The sequence below is a fragment of the Drosophila suzukii genome, chromosome X (genome assembly GCF_043229965.1).
Source record: "Drosophila suzukii chromosome X, CBGP_Dsuzu_IsoJpt1.0, whole genome shotgun sequence".
In the NCBI taxonomy this organism is placed as follows: Eukaryota; Metazoa; Arthropoda; class Insecta; order Diptera; family Drosophilidae; genus Drosophila; species Drosophila suzukii.
In genome coordinates, this window is record NC_092084.1 from 16,247,616 (window position 1) to 16,269,901 (window position 22,286).

General features: G+C 36.0%; 1 protein-coding gene across 3 annotated transcripts in view; it reads left to right on the forward strand.

Annotated features, from left to right (window-relative positions):
- Tlk (Tousled-like kinase) overlaps positions 1-22,286 on the forward strand; it is a 78,765-nt gene that overhangs the window by 2,438 nt on the left and 54,041 nt on the right. The window contains exon 1 of one of the 3 annotated variants that reach the window (XM_070997706.1): positions 3,472-3,619. The exons of 1 other annotated variant lie outside the window; for it this stretch is intronic. In XM_070997706.1, coding sequence (XP_070853807.1) covers positions 3,581-3,619 — 39 coding nt within the window. In that variant the 5' untranslated portion in view covers positions 3,472-3,580. Of the gene's footprint in view, positions 1-3,471; positions 3,620-20,714; positions 20,799-22,286 lie in introns of those variants that run through there. One more of the 3 variants, XM_036819877.3, reaches the window with a different exon arrangement.

Here is a 22,286-nt window from a genome sequence, read left to right on the forward strand (position 1 = left end):
AGAAAGGTGGGTGCCTATACCCGGCACTCATTTCCCAATTCCCCTCCCCCATTTTCCACCCACTTCTGAGCTGCTCTTTGATGGTGGATACACGGAACAAAACTTGTATGCACAATTTATTTACAATTTAAAATAAAATCACTATTACTAACCCAACTTTTATTATAAGCGCTAGCACTATATAAATCGTAATCATAAAACACAAACTAATAAAATTGTTTAAGATTATTATTGCTTACATATTATGCCAAAATTAAAAAAAACTACAATTTTTAAAATTATGTGATAATTAAATGTGACTTTAAGAAGCCATAATAAATTATTTTAAATTAAGGATACAAAAGCAACATAAAATGTAGAGGGAAAACAAAAAAAACCTTACAACGGTATTTTAATCTGATCTAAAACTAAAATAAACAAAATTTGTTCAAGAGTGCGCATAACCGGTTAACCTTTTTGAATTACCATTTATTTTTGGCCAGTGTAAGACTTAATCGCATCACTACCACAAACGTACACATGGCCCTCATCTTGTTTTTGTTGTTGTTGTCAACATCTCGTCACACCCACACACACTGAAATACAGTCAATACATAAATGCACGGCACTCGCTGTACATAAAAGTACATAAAGACAGAGACCACACACACATAGGCATATTTGCACCACCCACCTGAAAATCACCCAGAATGCCTATACACCGCCCACTGTCCCCGCCCCATTTTTGGTCTATTTGGTGTTTTTTTTTGGGTGGGTGGTTCTGCGGATTTTCTTTTTGCATTTTGCCGCGTTCCCCTTTTTTCGTGTGTAATGGAATGAAAGCACAAATAAAAGGACAGCTGATAACAGCAAGCAAAATTTCGGAGAAAAGGGAAAATCAAGGGAAGAAGGCCATGTTTATTAAAATGTATCAAAAGTAGTATATAAATTAAATATTATTTTCCCTTTTATTTATAGTGCTCTTACCCAATTTACAATAAAATAAGAATGTATTGCTATTCTGCTGACCGCGGCTGTAAGGCAATGTAAACTAACATTAAGATAGAAAATCAGCTGCTTTGATTTTAGAATTTTAAAATTTCATAACATAACAGGATAACGATAACGATAACAGGGGGAAAACAGAAAGCGAAAATAACAGCGTGCAGTGCGCTTCCGCATGTTGTTAACATTAACAGTGACGTTTTGCCGGCTGTCTCTCTCTTCTTTTTCTTTTTTTTTTGCCATTTTGCTTTTCCCCCTATCTTTCTCTCTTTCTTTTAATGTGGTCGTAGGTCGGGCGCTGTTCGCTCTGCCGACGTCGACTGCACTGCTCCTCCTGATTTTTTTTAATTTCCAGAAAATTTAAAGGAATAATAAGGAACATTTTTAGGGAATAAAAATGAATAAATAATATTATTAAAAAATAAATATAAGTAAACAAGAAGTAGTAATATAGTATATAGTATTTCTCTACATTTATCTCTAACAGTTTTTTGTTTGTTGTCTTTGTTTGCCAAACACAGTAGTGTTTGTAGTTTATTATTGCATTTATTTCAGCACTGTTGTTGTGTCAACAGAAACGACCGTTTTATGGACATTTATTATGGCAGTTTGTCTGAAACCAATGTATCACTTCTAAACACTATCAAATTCCCAAAGCATCCGAGAAAAATAGAAAATAAATACACTAATAAACCAAATGAAGCCCAGCTATAGGGTGACTTGAACTACAAATAAAAAATAAACAAATTGAAATATCAATAATGGATATTACAAAACGTAAACATCTTTGGAGCCGCCATAATAAACAAATATTCTTAAACGTGTCTGTCACCATACCTTTATCAATAAATAATTGCCCTTAATACAAAAAAATTTTTATTTTACTGTCTACTTTGAAACAGCGAACAAATTGTTTAACCAACCTTAAAAACCTCTTGTTTTTTAAAAACTAAAAATATTTAATAAAATTAAAAATTAATAAACAAAGAATAGGAATTGATTATATAATAAAGTATTTAAAAAAAACCAAAGTATTTTCAAAATATAGTCATAATTAACTTACGTACCTAAATCTTTTTAATAATTAAAGCTCGTAGGCTTCAAGAGGTATTTTTTAGTGCTAGATAAACAAAAATTTGTTTTATAATATTTAAAAAATCTAGTATTATTTGAAACTCAACTGTAAACCATGGAGAAACAAGTTGCATACAAATAAAATGATTCAGCATAAAAATTAATGAATTTTTAAAGAAGTAAAAAAGCAAGCAAAAAGGACTTAATTTTAAAATTTTCTTTAAAAACTACTGTCGGCTTGAACACGGCTGTAAATCACAGACAAAAAAGTTGCGTTGATAAAAGCTTTAAAAAGAAGACTAGGGATTTTCCAAGGAAAGCTGAAAAAGGGACGACAAGAAACAACAACATTTCGGCGGCCAGCATTCGCGATACGTCGCTGCCTCGGCCGACGTCCGCTGCCGCCGTCGACGCTGGCAGCGGCCGCGACTGCGGCAGAGGAAGACGAAGCTGCGTTTTTGGCGACGTTCGCCGGCAGTTGGTTGTAAGCGGTTCGTTGTCGTTTGTCGTTTATCGCAGTTGTCCTGTTTGTCTTTTCCGATTTTTTGCCCCCCGAACACGAACAGCAGCGCAAAGAGGAAAAGGAGAAGAGGAAGAAGCAGACAGGGAAAGCAGAGCCAAAGCAGCGACGCCAGCAGCACAGAAGAAGAAGAAGTTGCACGAGAAAAAGCATTGCAAACAGAAAACAGCAAACAGCAGAAATAAGCCACAAAACGGACAGGCTGATAAAGGCGAGGTGAAGCCGGAAAAGCGGTTTTCCAGCGGCGCACTTTTCCGCACATTTCCACGCCTCAATGGAGTTTCAGTTTCAGTCGGTGCTATCGTTATCGTTATCGCAACACCGCTTGTTGTTGTCATCGGCGCGACTAAAAGAGCAAGAGAGCGGGCGAAGCGAAGAAAGCTAACGGAAGAGAGAGGGAGAGAGAAAACCCATTGCAGAAAATGCAATTTCTCTTTGATTTTTTTGAACGAATTTTTTTACGTGCAGTGTTTGGCAGTGTAGAAAATTTATAAGAACCAGTATACAACAAACAACCAAGTAAATTAGGGAAACACAAGGAAATAATAAAACAAAAAACAAAAGCCGGAAGAGTGTGTTCCACAAAATCAAAATATCAAAAAATATATGAAATAAAACTAAATACAAATAAAATAACAAAATAAAAAGAACAAAGTAACAATATAAAATAGCTTACAAAAATTAAATTAAAAAAAAAAAACAAAAACACAGCGAAAACATCAAATAAAGTTACTAAAAACAATGTGCAAAATAAAATACAAAACATTAAATCAGAAAATAAATAATACCTAAAACAATAAAAATAAATTAAAGTAAAATAAAATACAATCATTTGAAATTAAACAACAAAATTGCAGTGGAACAATGAATTAAATCGAATTAAAAATCAAAGCCAAAATAAAAACCAAGAAAAGCAGCAATCTAAAAACAAAAGTAAAGGCACAAACAAATCGAACGAAAGAGACGGAGAGAGGCGGTTAGAAAAGGAGAGAAACAGCCGAGATGCCCGTGGTAAAGCAGCGGAAAATGAGCCGCTTTAAGGTTAGTCCATCAAATCAAAAGAGATTCGCGAAAATGGAGAGGAAAATGGTCGGAAAATGTTGGGAAAATTTACAAACGAGGGAGTGAGGAAAAGAGCAAAAAATTATTAGAAGAGAAAGTGTCAAGTAACCAATGAAAAAATTAATAATGATATGGGGAAAACATCAAAAGTTGTTATAAGAAATCTGTAGAAATGTTTTTAATTTTCTTTGAACTTTAGAATTCGTTTTAAGACATTAAATATTTTTTTCATATTAATAAAAATGCATTTAAGTAAATTGAACGCAGAATTTAAGAGACCAAAAGAATTTATAAATACAGCTTGCATTATTTTAAACACACTAATGTTTGCTATTTAATAGTTGTAAAGAGCACAAGAAAGTAAGATCTTTTATGAATGAATGGTTTATTTTAAGCCATTGAAATGCCTTATTGAATAAAATCGAAGAAGTCTATAAGCCAAAAGAAAAGTGTTCACAATAGAGAAGTTTAAGTGGCGCAACTAGAAAACCTAATTTCTCTTTTGTCTAGCTCTTCTTCATCTACTTCGGCTTCTTATTTGGCCACTTAATGCTTGGACTTACCAATGAACAGAAAAAAAATCAAATACACCACAAAAAACTAGTAGTGGGAAAAAATGCAAAAAAAAAATTCGCAAGTTCAATGAACTTGCCATGAAAATTATACGCTGCCAGCTCACGACGACAGAAGAAAAGGCCACAGAAGAGGGGCCAGTAAAGAAAGGGGGCGAAGAAAGCAGGGGTAAAGACGACGAGGAAGCGAAGAAGAAGAAGTAGGGAAGGTGGAAAGGCAAAAAAAACTAGTCATGCGTCGCTGCTGCTGCATAGATTTTGCGACTGCGACCTGACCTAAAATGCAAAAAGTACTTTTTTTTGCTCTCGTTGAGCTGTTAAAACGACACGTCTCTCCAAAAATGACTGTTACTTAACAGAAGTTAAGAGAGTGAGAGAGAGAAAGAAGTAGAAAAAGGGTAAAAAAAAAAGACTAGGGACCGAGTTCATGTATTTGCAAAAAAAAAATTCAATATAAATGCTGGAAAATTGAGCAGAGCTGTGAGAAATGAAATGAAAATATGTTGGCAGCCTTGTGTTTTCCCAAAGATTTAATTTCGAAATGTAGGTCAAATTTAAGTGTTAAGAAATTGAGGATAAAAATGATTTAAGTTATGTAGATTTTTTATTGAACAATGTTCAATTATTGGTAATTTATGAATAAAATCAATAATGAAATAAAATCTAGCCTTAGGAAAATTAATAAATAAAAATTAGAATTAATATTTTTTGGCTTTGCAACTAAAATTATAACCATTCTTAAAGTAATAAAACACATTTTTAAAATTATTTTTATATTATTATATTTATTTTCTCCACATATATCCAGTCATATCTATTTGCAAAGAATCTTCTTCCAAAAATACAATTTACTCTCTAAGCTGATAAGAAAAAGTACTTATATTACTTCCTTGAACTAGCTAATCAAATAATTAATCACTCAACCATCAAAACTGTATTGCATTACATCCTAAAAAAAAACAGAAAACTAAAACAATCACTTCTTTCATCAAAAGAAGTCCATTAGACTGCTCTTTTAAGCAATCCCATCCCAAGTGTTCAATCTGAAATTTACATTTCTATTTTTACACTCTGCTTAACCTAATGTTCTACTTTATTTAATGATTGTCAAGACCATTGTCCATAATGTCATGAGAAATTAAACAATTATTCAGTCACCTTAACGTGGAATATTTCGAGAATAATAAAACAATTATTTCTTCAATGAAAAGGGACAGCAATTGCTAGCACGCATTTAAGAAATCTGAATATTTAATGTGACATTTAATAGTGTAGTTAGTATTCACTGCATTTCTTGTGTATTTCATTTAATTGAATAATACTTTGGAAATGTTACCAGAAAATCATTGTGCGTTTTAATTAAATTAGGCTCACTCTTTAGTAATATTCGGTACTTACAGATAATTACATAAGCGATTGTACGTATTTTGTAATCATGGAAAAATGTTTCGTTCTGAGTGAAATATGTTTTACGAGCTTTGGGTTGAAAACGGGAAAAGTGGGGGGGAATATGTATCCTAGAAATGGGTTGGGGTTTTCGGGAGATTTTAGGCTTTTGATGCCCACAAAAGGCGACGACAACTGCGGCTCACTGGCGCCCCCTAGGGGACAATACCATATGTATGTATGTATATAGTATGTGTGTGTGTCTATATATATTTTTTTCTCGGTTTATTTTATTTATTCTCTCTTTTTCCTTGTGCTGATATAAAGAAGATAAGAGTGGGGTGTTGGATGGAAGGTTTTTATAGAGGGGATTTTGGGTAGGTGGGGTTTTTGAGGGGGTTCTGGGTAGTGAACGAAAGGGAAGCGGGGGGCTTACATTCGTAGGTGCCGCCATCTGTCGGTTTTTTTTGTTGTTGTATGAGTTGACATCACAACGGATATGGAATTTTTCAATATTTACGGTGGCTGCCATTGCTTTTGTTGTTGTTGTTGTTGTTAATGTATGCAGCTCACACATACACTGGAAGAAAGTTTTTTTTTTTGGCAGGGGTTTTTTGGGTGGTGCGCAAAAGCACCCAACCTCGTAAGCCCTCCCCCCTCGGAAACCCCCTTTTTCCCCTACGCCCCCTTGAGAGTCTCCTTTTCAGCATGTTCAGCATGTTTCGCATTTATATACTTCGAGTGGGCGTTAGCTGGGAGGTTGAAAAAAGGGGCGGACCGGCCCACGCATAGCACCCTTAGTCTTATTTTCCCTATTTTAACCAATTTTTTCTGCCACTTTTCCAGCAGCCGCACACACATCTTTGTTATCCTTTCTGTTTTTCGATTGTTTTTTCCCCCATTTTTTTTCTTAAATTTTTTAATTTTTTTTAACTGTTTCAGACACAAAGGGAAGTGCAGCATTGCCCCAATAGGTGTCGTTGGTAGTAAAAAATGCAACAATTTGTTTGCAATAAAGCGTTAAAAAGCGACCTCTAGGGGGTATCTCTGTATTTGTCGTCCTTTTGAGGCTATTTTTAATATTAAGCATACGCCGCGTGTGGTTACAAAAAAGTCAAAGGTAAATGAAATATATATGTATGTATATATATAAATGTATATGGTAATAAGAGGGGGAGGGGGGTAAGGGTGTGGAGTAAGGCTGAGACTTATGTATAATATTATAATATTCGTTGCTAAAGCGGCGTATGCGTAATTGCTCTGCAATGTATACGAAATATTAAGTATACGTTGTGTGTGCTAAACAATGTTTAAAATCATTTTTTTATATTTCTTCGCCCACGCAAATTCCTCTCTTTATTTAATAAAATATTTACACAATTTGTGTGTAAAATTCCTGAAGTTTAGAACAATTTGTTGGTTTCCCTAACCATAACTTTTTAGTCGCACTTAATTAATATGCTTAATGTGGCAGGCAAATTCCCGTGTAATTTGTTATACCTTTTGCAAAACATATTTGACTTTTTAATTTGGTTAATTTGCATTTTTGCGTTGCTGCAGAGGAGAGAGATGCATTTCTGACCAGATTAGAAGTGGCAGCAATAATTTGAGCTATATATATTATATATATACATAAATCGGTGGGGGGGGGGGGGGGGGGCGATGGCATATAGACCAGGAACTAATATAATATGCGTTAAGTATATGCAGCTCAACGCACACCCACGCACGCACACTTACACAATCGTAGTGCCATAATTTCAGGCGTGTGTGTGTGTGTGTGTGTAAGTGTGGCTTTTGTATAATGAGAATCGTTGGCCAACGCATTATACATATTTATATAATTGCATTTTGTTTGCTTATAAAGGATGTACACATACAACCACGTACATGTGTGTGCACACACTCAAAATCACACATTTATAATGAGGCGAGGGTGGTTTTGAAACTTGTATGATTATAATTAGCTGCAATTATTATGGAAATTTAGATTTCTGTTTTAAAATCAATCCATAAATTTATACACTTTTCAGCTTTAAAATTGAGTTATAATATATGTATAAACTTATTATTTTTGTTAATATTCTGCATTCAATATTTTTCCTAAAATAATACTGATTTTTTACTTTATTGCGAACGAACTTTGAACGAAAAAAATATATTTTTCGTGTAACTAGAAGGTTATAGTCTATGTTCTTAAAAAAACCCCTTTGCATAATTTAATCTTACCAAAATGGGTTTTAATACTTTCTAAAGTTAAATAAAATAACCTTGGGACTTTCTTGAGCACTCGGGGTTACTCCATAAACCCCCCTCGCCTGCTGTCACCCATTCTGTATGTATAACTCTGTGGTCTCTTCAATGTTTGCCCAACATTTGCCAGTCATAAAACCCTCCCAACGGCACAGACGCACATCCCTACATACATACATATATAAGCCATATTCGCAGCACGGAGATTACGATTTTCGCATGGATTTGGCAATTGAAAATTAGCGGATTAGAGCTGGTTGCCTTAGTGAGGCTGCACTGTGGTGCCAAGAGAGAATTTCAAGGGGTTATCATTGTTTTGTAGAATCGTACGTAAGTGTTATGCTGACCAATCGGTTTATCTATAATACCAAGGCTTTGGAATGTTCTATAAAAATATGCACATGACAAGTTGCTAGTTTCGTAATGAGGTTATTTTTCTCTTGCCGTTGACGTTTATATATATCGCTTAAGAACTTATTTAATCCTATGTCCGTCCTATTGTTTGTTTTAGATTGTTGATTTACACTGCAGTAAAATCTTTGTTTTTATTTATATTATTTACTTTTTTCGTTATAAAAGAAATATAAATATATATATAAAACAAAATCATTTGAAATGTGTAGAAGTATGCAACAATATATTTTAAACTCTTAAGTACAAGGAATTAATTTTCAAAGACGACTATGCGTTATTCACTGCATACTTTTAGACACCTAAAATTACATTTAAAAGTGATTTTAAAACCAAAGTGATTTTTGTGGAACCCTCTTATATTATTTTTAAATATAAACCGTTGAGATTATTATGTCTTGTTTAAAATATAACATTTTTTGAACTTGGTATTTATATGGTAAAATATTAAAGACTAAACGTTTCTTTAACTATAAATGGAGGAGGAATCATATTTAAGGGGTATCGATTTATGGAAGCTCAAGTGAGTGCATTTGTTTTTTGGCAGTGTTTTTATCAATGGTTCTGGCCCCTGTGTTAACTCACGCGCTCATCTCCGAGTGTCCTGCTCCATCCTGTATGTGTGGGATGTTCAGAGGGTGGCGGGGATGTGGGTGGTGTGAGGTGGTAGGTGTTCGGTTCAGTGGGTGGGTGGCTCTGTGGCTGGGTGGTTTAGTGCCTCGGTGGTTCGCCGGCTGCATGGCAACGCAACTCGACGCATTTCAGCCGGATGCCTCCAGTGGCAACCAGTTAGTTTTGAGAGCAAAGAGAACTTAGGATGGGTGGGTTGGATGGATGGATGGGATGGAATAGGTTGGCATGGGATGGGATGGATAGTGGGCGGGACTCATAGGTGCGGGGTCCAAAACCATCGAAACATTGCCCAGGCAGCCGAGGCTACAGGCTACAGGCGGCGGCGGCTGGCTATTCCATTTCCCCGGCACTTTGCACATAGTTATAAGCCCCGCTTTCGTCCCGATCTCTCTGCCCCTTTTTGTGGCGCGCGGCTGGCTACACTACAGATGCAGATATACAGATACAGATACAGAAACAGAGACTACTCTCGGCTCCAGATGCGGATGCAGATGCAGATATACGGATAGCACGGATAGCGGAATATATATACATGTGTATGTACATACAGATCTATATGTATATATGGTTTCGGCGGCGTTTCTGGTACATAGAGCACATCTATGCCTCCACTGGTGTGTATCCCGTACATCCGCCATGTATCGGCAGCTCAGCTTTTTGTTAGTTTTCCCTCAATCGCATTTCCTTCTTTCACTTTTCGGCGACAAGCTTTCCCTGAATTGGTGGGTTCCTTTTTTGGAGCATACTTATCGGGTTGCCTTGCAAAATAATACGGGCTTGTAGGAAATGGGTTAACTTATTTTAAAAGATTCACAACAAGCTATGTAAAACAAATTTATATTGACCATGTTTTTCCACAGCTTTAAAAAATATAATTTAATAGAAACTCAACATTCTCTGGCTAATTTCATACACATGCCTCTTTGGCTTTTATAATTTAGTGGGTTTTTAGAGTATTTGAATAAACATCATCTTAATTCCATTAGTTCACATGTCTTCAAGTTTTCCAAGTTGCATAAAACGGCTTCAAAGCCAATTTGTTAAAACACATTTCTACATCATGTTCACATAAATTTTTTATTCAAAAATGGGTCAATATGAAATTGTGTTGAATTGCCATTTTATTTGTGAGTTTAGAAAAGCTATTATTCATATTTTCTTGATGGTGTAAAATATTTATAACATTTTAAATTTATTTTAAACTGTTTGCGTGTCACCTTTGTTATAGCTTTAATAATATATGGTGAAATTACATGTAAGTAATTCCTTGCATTTGTTAAACAAGTAATTACTTTTTATGCTTTTAAGGGCTAAAGCAAGAAAGTAGAAGAAATTTAAAGCCTAGCCAATCATCTCCTCTTTCTCTCTTCAATGTCTCATGTTAATTCAATTCGTTTTCATTTAATTTATTTAGTTTGTTTTTGAGTGCCCTGCAAAATATCGGACTAACAATGGCAGTCTTTGTGTATAATGCATGTTTATATACATACCATCTGTTCTTGATGTTTTTAAACTTTTGCAACTTCCTCTCACTACTTTTCCTTTGTGTTTTCCTCTTTATTTTCTTTGTGTGCAAAACAAATTAAAAATTCAATTTTGTTGTAAAACTTTTGCACTTTGCAAAATGTAACTGGTCCGTCTTGCCAACCTTCTGGAAATAAGAAAGGACCCGCCTCTATTATCCTTGCCCTTTGCCCTTTTTCGTACCCCCTTCTTGCAACATTTTTTGATGTTGCGTGCATTTGTGCAATATGTTAAATAATTGAGAGTGAGTATGGCAACTCGTAACCCTTACATATTTTCATGGTTTTTCGAATCCCTACCCCATTTTCTCTTCCTCTCCTTCTTCTTCACCTTATATTTATCCCTTTTTCTGCCTCTGCTTTGTACTTTCTTCGTGTCCCTTGCTGTGTGTATTTTGCCTATATGTTTATGCGTGTGTTTGTGTGCCACGCCTGCAATATTTTGTTTTGCGAAAAGTTTTCTGGTATTTTTTGGGTGTGGGTGGCAACCCTAGGTGCATCTCCTGCTTTTTTTTGCTTGGCATGGGTAAAATGCAAGCCCAATAAAAAAGAAACCGGACAGACTGATGAATGTAAATAGCTTTGTAGAAACATGAAATATAATTAAGAACAGTTAACATAAATTTAGAGTTACCACCAACATCCTTGAAGATTTTAAATTTTATTTTTAAAAGGGGCACATACCCATTATATATTATTTAATTGATAATTAAATTCTATTTATTGTAATTCCTTTATGATTTGTACTAAGAAATCATTAGTTGCTTACGTTTTTTAAAATGTTCTATTGGTCTAACTTGCTTACGATTCTGCATTTTATAAACTTTAAGAACATTTAAAGCTTTGCCTGCCTTTTCTTTGACCAGGTGCAACCCTTCACTAATTTCAGCTGGATTCGGTTGCTTAGTTTCCCTGTCGACGGTTGTCTAATGTTGCTGTTGTTGCTGCTGCTGCTCTTGGTGATGTTGCTGCTGTGGAGCCTTTTTTTCATGTGTTGCCTGCCTTTTGCTGTTGGTCATTGGCCTGTTTTGTCGTCTGTGTTGCGTCGGTCAGTTTTTCGGTTGCCATAGAGCAACTTCGGCAATGACAATAGCAACAACAGCAGCAACATCATTAAAAATTGCACTAGCAACTGCAACATTAAGCCATGGAGCAGCAGCAACAGCAGAGACTAAGGTATTGGAAAAATATGAACCAACTCAGCAGCAACAACTTAAGAAATTGCAGTAAAAAATATATAAAACAGAAGTAACAACTATCGAATTGGTTAGAAAAGAAGCGTTAGCAACAGGAGCAACATCACCAGAAATTGCAGCATCAATAGTTTCAATCTTTAGAGCAACAATACCAGAAAAAGCATCAGCAATTGCAAAAATAATATTAGAAATAAGAACAATATAAGCAGCAATAGCAGCAACAATATGCGGTACAGCAGCAAAAACACTAGAATCGCAGCAGCAACATAAGGAACAACAGGAGCAACATCGAGAGGCAACACCAGCAACAGTACGAGCAACAAGAACAACAACACCTTAAATTGCGCACTTTGCGTCGCGATATTCAACATTTGCCATGGGCTGGATGTTGCTGTTGCTGCTGCAGATTGTTGTTGCTGCTGCTGCTGCTGCGGCTGAGACGACGACAACATCGCTGGTTGCTGGTTGCCGGTTGCTGGTTGCTAGTTGCTGCTGGCTGGTTGCTAGTTGTTGTTGCCTAGGTTCACATTCTCATTACAGTTCATTCACCCAAAAGATACGGCTTTATGTATCTATTAGTTATGTATGTGCCTCACAGCCTTCAGTTCAGTTCAGTTAAGTTTTGTTGTTGCTGTTGCTGTTGCTGCTGTCGATGGGGCAAGCTGCAGCAGCAATAGCAGCAACAACAACAACATCATCGGCAGCCTCCGCCTGCAGTTTCAGCCAAGTTTTGATTTGTGTTATGTTGTAGATACACACATACGCGAACCGGAGGCAGCAGCCGCAAATGCAGATACAGATACAGATACATTCCTCTTGACCATCTGTCGTCGTCGTCATCTGTCTCACCTCTGCCCCTCCTCCACTAACCCCCCCTCCCCAAGTTGACGTTGCGCATTGTTCATCTGACAAAAAAAAAGTTCGCAAAAAAAAAACCATCCACACAGTTGGTTTACAACTTTCAGATACTTTTTGAGTCAGTTGAGTTACAAATGCCTATAAATGTAGCTAAACAATTTATAAAATACCTCGAAAATATTTCTGAAATTCTTTAACTCTTTTTAACAATGTTAAACCTCATTTAATATTGGTTAAAAATATCATTAAAATTGGTAGTTATTTAATTTAATTAACACAATTAAATTAATTATGTGAATCCTTAAAATAAAGCTATTTTATTAAGTTTAGAGTACGAATATGGGCAAAGATTTCTACTATTTAAATTTTAAAATTTAAATAAATATTCTTTAATTTTATAGCAAAAAGTTCAATTAAAACATGTTTTTTTTAATAATTATACTCCGAGGCCATTAAGCTTAATATATTGATTTAACAAAACTATTTCAAGGAATACAGAAGTTACAACTTGTTTTAAATGAATATAATATAATAATATTATTAGTTAATCGTCTTTTACTTCAATATGATTTGTTGGATTTAATAGGATTGTACACATGATACATACTTTTACGGCCAAGAGGTTTATTGACTAAAGGAAATATAAATAAACGCGTAAAACTTGTTTCCGATTAAGGTTGTAATATTTAGAATATTATAAAATAATTATAAAATATATTGATTATTACAATGTCAATTAATTCTCCGTTTCTCTTTTCTTGCAGGTGAGTTTCCGTGTTCCTGTTAAAACATATTGAAACAAATATAATTCTATTAAATTCCATTTGGTAAGATAGAAGTTTAAACTATAGATTAACCTTTAATCTTTTTTTCCATTTCTCTCATCTTTATTATCATCCGCTTTCGACTTTTCTTTCTCATATCGTATCTATCTGTGTTCCCTAAAAAAAATTATTGTCGAAAATGTCGACCAACTTTTGTTGTTGTTTTAGTCATTCCTTTTGGGTTCTTTTTTATATTCCCCTGAAAAATAGAAGAACTTGGTGGAAAGAGAGCTCAATTTTCAAAGCCCCCCTTGGATTTTTCCACCTTCTCACTTTTCATGGCGCGCTTAGTTTTCCAATGTGCAACATGCAGCATCTGTGGCAGAACGAGATGGGGCTATGGTGAGCAAAAGTGAGAGAGTGAGAGAGAGCTAGCGAGTTGGAGGTGGAAAGTGGAGACTGCCATTTCCAGTGTGTATTTAGCAAAATGTTTTGTTGCTGTTGTAGTTTAGTTTTCCCACTTCCAGGCAGCAGTCAACTGCTGCAACTGCAACAGCAACAACAAGAGCAACAGCAACAGCAACTAGCAACCTGCAACACCAACAATCTGCAACCTGCAACAACAAAAGGGGCTCTAAACTCAACACAGAGCTTTTCGAACAGCCTCAGAGCCTCGGTTTTGTGTCTATTACATACAGTATAGCCCCCCCCGTTGACTGAATTTTCCCCTTTCAACCCAGAAACCCCCTTGGAATTTTCCAAGTCCCCGCCCCCCTCCCCCTTTTTGTTAGCCAAATGCAACCAAACAACCATGATGACGACCTGACGGTGGCAATGCCTCGCCCTAGAAAATTCCCTACTTCCCCATAGGCCCCTCCCCTCACCCCCTCACCACCCACTCCTCACCCCCTGGGGGCCACTTTGATTTGTGGACCCCCCATTGACCCCCACCCACCGTCCCTGGGAGCTTAGTTTAGTTTTCGGGTATACATAAATCAAAACCTTCTTGCAGTCCATCGGCGATTTTGCAACATTTTTTCAGGCAAATGAAATCGAGGGAAAAATTTCGAAGCTGCTGAAGAGACAAAGAAAATTGTGCAATCTTTTTAAACACGATTTAAATGGGGCCTACTAAAATTATATGATGACAAACATTAGTAAAATATGAACTTTAATAAGCAAATAAATGGTCAGATGTATTAAAACCATGAACTCTTAAGAAATATAAAAAGCCTGCAAAGTGAGACAATTTTTTAAGGAACGTCATAATCTAGAGGGTTTTAAATACCTTTAAAAATATAATAAAATTTGTAATACCACTTATCTACTATTTTTTCAATTGAAAATTAATTTAGATGAAGAATTAAGTTTTAAGTGCTTAAGCAGATTACAAAATCTTCTTTGTCTTTCAATCAGAATAGCGCCCATTAAATATCAACTTTAACTGCTAACGTCTGTGATCCAGTTGTCGGTATTAACCCGCCAACTCCTCCAACCTTAACCCTTTAAACACTGGTCTTCCCTTAGGTGAACATTGGGAATTACTCACGTAACTTAACCGAAAGTGGGGGAATCACATAATCACTCGATTCCCAGTCAACACACGTTGATGTTGGGTAACTCCTCATAATTCCTTCTGGTCAAAATCTTTTGTTCTTGGCCTCCGGTGTGCGAGGGAGATGGGCTTTTTGGCCACAGAAAGAGAGGGAGAGTGAGGGCGATGGCGATGGCGAAAGAGTGAGAGAGAGAATGCAGCCAATTGGCAATACTCACACACGTCGAGAGTTTGGCTAATAAGTGAAGTATCCATAATTGTTTGATGGGAAAAGGGGGCGTGGCACCCGGTACCATCATATTTGCTCTAACTCAGAAATCATAACTCTCCACCATGGTGGCAATATGAACAGCTAGGGTCAATAAATTAGCTCTAGTTTACATAAATAAAATATTAATTTATTAAATCAACAACAATCAACATTAATTTAATTCGTTGAATATGTCTTTAATGGTAAATATAAAAATTTTATATTTAAAGAATAAAAGTACGTATTCATTTTTTTAGTTTTTAATTTTTTTTATTTCTTTATCGCTAATCCAAAACTTTTTCAAAGTAACATATTTTAGCGCTAGTCAAAAGTTTTTAAAGCTAAAGCACGATCAATACCATCATTAATACTATCGATATTTTTGTTTAAACTATCAATGGAGTAACTTATTTGCTTTCCTTTTTTACATTTAAAAGCTTTATAACTTTAATTAACTGTATAAATGCCATCGAGATAAATAAACATCGATAAATATCGATAATGTCGATGATTTTAGTAAACATCGATAATTTTTGTTTAGATTTTCAAATTTTCCTATTTTTTTGAGCCCAACTGTATAAACCAAACTATTGAAATGTTGGAACACTTTGGCCTTTGTATCTTTGTATCGGTGTGGGGCTCTGTTTTAAATCTGTATGGGTACATCCTGGCGAAGGTGTGTGTGAGTGTGTTAGTGTGTGGGATGCGTGAGTTGCATGAGTGCAGGATGCGCGCGCTGCACAGAAACCCACGCACACAATCACACTTGGACATGAGAAGCTCAAGGAACAAGCGACGACGATGGTCCTCAATCAGGAATTTCTAGGCGGAAAAAGAGGGGGGGTGGAGAAAATTGGGATGCATGGAGTCGAAGTGGATGTGGAGGTGGGATGTGGATGTGGATGTGGAGGTGACCGGGTGGCGAATCGTTGGAGGATTGGTGGAAAATCGTGGAAAATTTTCGGCAGCCGCCAACCCATTAACACGATGTCCACGATGACGATGGCGATATGACGAGCGCAACTCCACCTCGGTTCGCTGGTTTTGTTTGTCGTCGCTTTTTGGGTTTTGCCTTTGTGTTAATATCACGGCAACACTGGAACTGGACCTGAGAACCATCCGCATGTGTATATAGCCAAATATATAGCCATTTATGTACATATATACCACCAGGTTCTCGATGTGGCAAGTGTAAAAGAACAATTAACATCGGTAGTACCCGTTGTCGTAATCGCCTTAAATGTATAATTTAATAAATAAATGTTGTCTAATAACTGAAACGAAAATTAAATGAAAATTACATAATACATATTGAAATATGGTAAGGACTCCAACAATATAACCTCAAAAAAGTGTGAATATACTACTAAATATATTGAAATATCATAACTTTTGATAACCACTTACTTTTGAAATAACGCAAACAATTACATCTAAAAATTTAAAGTTAGTTTTTCCAAAAATTAAATTATGTTAAACACCTGGAAGACACTTTGGAAACACATACCAATTTTATCAAAAAGAACTGATATTGCGAGTCCTTAATGGTTCACTTCTTATTGAACTTACATTTTCGATTTTCAAATAAATGCCAAAATGTCAAAGACAAAAAAATTCCTGGTAGTTTGTCCGAAAATGTCTCACTTGCCACTTTAATTAACTTCAGTCTTAACACTCAACTGCCTGCCGAAAATGTTTGTAAAAGAAAGGAGTTTGGTCTCTATTTCTAGTCGTAAACACTTTGGGGAATTTTTCGATACGTTTTGATTTGAAATTTCGGAGACTATTTTTGGTCCACATGAATTGAAATTGGAATTTCTGTGACCATTTTGAAGTTTTTGATTATTTTTTGATTTGCATAACACGTGATGGACAGGTGTGATTGTAGCTTTAGCTTTGGTTGTCGAATTTTGTGGTAGTTTTCCACTTGCTTGTAAAGCTGGGTTTTCTGGAAAATCTCTGCTTTTACGCCCACTTATCAACCAACATTTTACTCCTGTTCTTTTTTGCTCCTACTATTCCTGCTGTTTTCCTGCCTTTACGGTTGTTGTTTGGCCAAACACACACACAGGCACACACTTTTCCTGCCCTTAACCTGCCTGTTTTCCACCCGTTTTCCATACTATTTTCTCTTGAATTTTCCTCCACCCACATGCGCTTTGCCTTTTGTCAGCTGTTGCAGCAGCAGCTTCAGGCAATCCTTTCTTCTTTTTTTCCACCCAACCACCTCATTTTTTGCTCACACATGGAAAAACCAAAAACCTTTCCAATATTTTCTGGATCCCATATTTTCCCTATTTTCGGATGCGTTTATTAAAAATTTTTTCGATTGAGGTGGAGCTACTTTTTCCCTTGTTTAAAAACCCCCTTTCTGGGCATTTTTAACCCTCTTTTTCCCTGCACTTCATTTTGCATTGTATGGTGGGTGGGGGGAGGGGGTATTGCACTTCGGTTTTGCGTTCGTTACCGTTGTCACGAGCCAAAAATTGTGCGCTGATTCTATTTTGTGTGTGTCCATAACTCAGCAACTACCCAGTCAAGCTATTATACCCCTCTCATTCGCACAGCCAGCTGGCGGATAGCAACCTCTCGCTCGCACGGCCACTGTTGCCATCTCTTTCATCGAGGGGCAGAGTGAAGAAGAAGAGGAGGGATGAGAGGAGTCTCTGGAGAGAGAGAAAGGCTTTCTCGCATCCAGAAGTTGTTGCCACTTTAAGTTGGTACCGTTCGCTGTCGTTGTCGGGTTAACGGTATCCCAAAGACACACACAAAAACACACAAACACACACACAGATTCCTACCACACCCACTCACACACCTACGCCTTAAAGACACACCCACACACACACACATGCAGGAAAGAAAATAGCCGGAAAAGCCGCCTTAAGACAAAAGGAAGTCACAAAAAAAAAAGAAAGCCCCCAATTAAAAGGGAGACTACATGATACTCAGAAATCTGCTGGTAAATATTAATTACCAAAAATCTACTAAACCGAAGAAAACCTAAAAAAACATAGATTTTACTTTTACTTGCAAAGTTTTAGTGAGAGTCTGTGTGTGTGTGTGTGTCTCTGTGAGTTACTCAGTGTGTGTGTGTGTGTGTATATAGATAGATGATTGACTAAATGAATTGTCCAGCAACAAGTGGGAAATTCTAGTTTGCGGTTAAGGATGAAGCTTTAAAAGCTATCAATCATATTAACCGTAACTTGATAGTGACTTGACAGGAATTTAATAAGAACTTAGCTGTAACTTAACCGATACTTAACCTGAAATTTAATTTATTTTATAGTCCAGCAACAAGTGGGACTTCTAGTTTGTGGTTAAGGATGAAGCTGTTAAAGATATCAATCATATTAACCGTAATTTGATAGTGACTTGACAGGAATTTAATAAGAACTTAACCGTAACTTAACCGTTACTTAACCTGAAATGTAAGGACAATTAAACAACTTATTGCCTAGCAACAAGTGTTCTGAAGTAAAAGTACTATAAACAAGTTTTGCTTCTCATTCTTTAATTAGTCCCTTCTAAGTAAAATAAATATTTAAATTTGATCATATTTTCCAACATATTTGCTAAAATAAAATTATATAGAGTAAAATATACAGTAGTCCCATTATGAAAACGAAAGTTCATCTGCCATCCAATTAAAAGTTAATTGATAAGCATGAACCTTACAACTTACATCGAACCCCCGTCTCAAGTCAAATTAATGCTAATTGAAAGTCGTCTTTAACCCCTGATCCCCATCAAGTTTAAACCTACCTAACTTACATATATATGTATAAGTATTTAGTAAATTTGTTTTAAAAGCTGACCTAGCTCAATTCTAAACCCCACTTGAAAATCTTGATTGACTGGCTGTTCGATTGCGGTTCGATTGTTGTCGCCTGCCTGCGACATGCAACATGCAACACGCAACGTGCAACATCGGCCAGCTTTCCAAACTGTGTCACAGAGTTGCTTTTGCTTGCAACTGACAGAACCACTTGGGTGGAAAACTGGGGTGGTGGGGGGGTGTCCCAAAGAAAAGCGTGGCGGAAAATTCAGGAAAAGCAGGAGCCACAAAGGGAGGAAACTGGAGTTGCAGATAGAGACAGACACTTGGCACTTTCCTACGAAAGGAGCATGGAAAAATGGGATTGCCAAGAGACATGGCTGTAAATATGGGCACAGAAAAAAAAACACCACTTGAAAAACAGAAGCGGGCAAGCAATTATGTACAACAACAGCTATATTATTTTAAAAGATTTACTGTTTCTTAAAATGCAATAATACAACAAAATGAGGAGTTATAGACCTCAAGGTATTTTAAAATGGTTTATAATAGTAATGATACCAGAATTTAAAAAAATCCTTTAAGAAAATATTATTTTAAAAGACTTACTGTTTCTAAAAATTTAATAATAGAACAAAATTAGGAGTTATAGACCTCAAGGTATACTATTCAAGAAAATATTATTTTAAAAGATTTACTGTTTCATAAAATGTAATAATGGAACAAAAATTAGGAGTTATAGACCTCAAGGTATTTTAAAATGCTTTATAATAGTAATAATACCATAAGTAAAAAATACCATTAAAGAAAACATGTTTAAACACGTTAAAAATGTAAGAATTATACAATTTACCGGTTTTCTTTTTTAATTGGTTATAAATTTCTAATGAGTTTGTAGACATAAGCGGGTATTATACAAAATTGTAATTTTCTTGATTTTAGAAGAAATTTGTTTATTATTTTTAATGAAATAACTGAAGCACACTTTTAGGCGTTCATCTCAAGTTTTTCAAGGATATTTAAGTATCAGAGAACTTAATCGTTGGTCCTATTTTCTTAAACTCTGCTGTTTGGCCAGCTGTATTCCCACATTAGAACCTGATTTTGTGACCAAAGTTGAGAAAATGTATTAACAGAGTCCTTTCCCTCTCTTTTCTCCCCACTTCTGGCCGCCAATTTTCCTCGTTTTCTTCGCCTCTCCCCCCTCTCCCGGCCAACATTTTCCTTATTTTTCAACACCCCCCGCCCGCTTTTCCTTTTATTTAGCGTGCTTTTTTCTTCTTTCTTGTGCTTTTGGCTTTGGGCTTCTTTTCTATTGCTGTCGCCGCCGTTCTGCCGACGCCTCTGTCGCCGTTGGCAGAGCTGCACACACACAAACACACACACACACGTGCACGGGTTGGGGCAACACACACACACACACACACACAGAGAGACTCACCAATACCGACGCACGTATTTACTACATTCCTCAGTACTTGAAGCGCCTCCGGAAGTGATGGTTTTCATCTCTGCGGCGGTGCGTCGCGAATTTCGAGAGCGAAAAATAACAAAGCAGTAAAGATACAAAAAAAAAAAACACAAAAATTCAGCCAAGAACGCCCAAAAATCAGGCAGAGTCGCGAATAAAAAGTGCAAAACTAAAGTAGTATTAGCGAGGGATTTGTTATCATTGTTGTTACCCGTAAAAGGGCAATCGTTCTTCATTTTTTTTATGTGCACTTCATTTAGTTTTCTGATTAAATATTCAAACAAACAAGTAAGGAATACTACGAATACATACAAACATCGAATTCGTAACTACAAGTGAAAAACCAGCTTGTGTTATGTGTGTGTCCGATTGTTGAAAATTGTGGAAAAAAGAAGAAAAAAAAAACGAAAAGCGAGGAAAAATCAGCAGCCGAAGAATGCGCAGCAAACGAAATACCAGCGATTTGGGCCTATTGCAGCGCACCTGCATTGTTGGCGGAAAATCGGTGAGCTAATATCTAAAAAAAAAAAATTAAAGCTATGTATACAAATTAGGCAATTAAAATGGAAATGAATGCATATTTATTGACCATTTATCGGAAAATATTCCCAAGAGTAGAATGGGAAATTATAGTTCAGGGTGGCAGCGCAAATATGAAACCATTTAAATTTAAAGAACATTTTCTGGAAATGGAAAAGTACATTGCAATCGATTAATCAATAAAATTGTCTAATTTATTCATAACAAATCACTTTACAAATACCAAGAAGGGGCATTCCTAGGTACAACAGCGAACTAATTTTTGAAAAATATATTTAAAACATTGTTATTGTTATTAACATTTCTATGAAAAGTCAAGTTCAACAAAAGTTTCACCTGTTTCTTAAAAAGTATACGCACTAATAGGCCTTAAATAAAATTTAATTAATTTAAAACTTTTTGTATTAACAAACTTAGTAAAAAAGTTGAATTACTAATAATTCGGAATTAAAGTCTGATTTTTCAAAGAAATAATCGTAAAACATGATTGTTAGGTTAATCTAAAAAAATGTTCTTTACCTTTAAAATAAGATACACCTTTTGGAGTGAAAATGTTAAAAGAAATTTGGTAAAATTTCTAAAAAAAATGTCATTTAAATTAAGCTTTAATCTATACTAGTTAAGCAGTCCTATATTTTCATCATTAAATGTGAATTGAAATTAATTATGGTAAAACAGTTTAAAAATAATTTCCCACTTGGTTTCGAGTTAAAAACTAATCACCCAAATATCTTATTGTTTGTACTGGCAAATCTACAAATGAAATCAAGACAGCAACAACAAAAATCCCATTCATTTCTATGCCAGAAATTAATAATTAGACAGGATCTTGCGTCTCTTTCCCGCACCCGGAGTTTCAAAACATGCGCGAGAGAACCGAACCAGCGAGTTGGGGAGAGACCAAGAGATAGAGAGAGTTATTCGCACTCGCTGCTTTTCCTTCTCTCGCTCTCTCTCTCTCTTTTTTCAAGCTGCTGTCTGGCGTTTTTTGCCGCCGCTGGGCGCCTGTTACTTTCTGTAGACTGCAGCGTCATTGCAGCGGCGCTTGCCTTTTCCTTTTCTTCTTAAATAATCTTTTTTTTTTTTTTTGGTATTTTTAACAGCAGCTACTACGAATCCAATTTCATAAAACGTGCGGCGCGCCGACACGCCAAAACGTAAAAGTAAAACGTAGAGCGAAAAGCAAAAAACCGCAACAAACTTCAACAAAAAAAAAAGCAAGCCACAGACACACAGTTAAAGACTTGGCGCTAGAGCGAGACGGCACTCGCAGAAGAGCGGCAGCCGATTGTTTTTACTGGCCGCTGGGGGGCGCTAATTTGCCTAACGCGACTCGGGCTCCCACAGTCCATAAAACTAGTCTTGTACAGTGGGCACTAAATTCAAATACATACATACATATGTAAGTCATACAAAAAAATTTTAAGTGAGAACAAGATAGAAACTCTTTTGG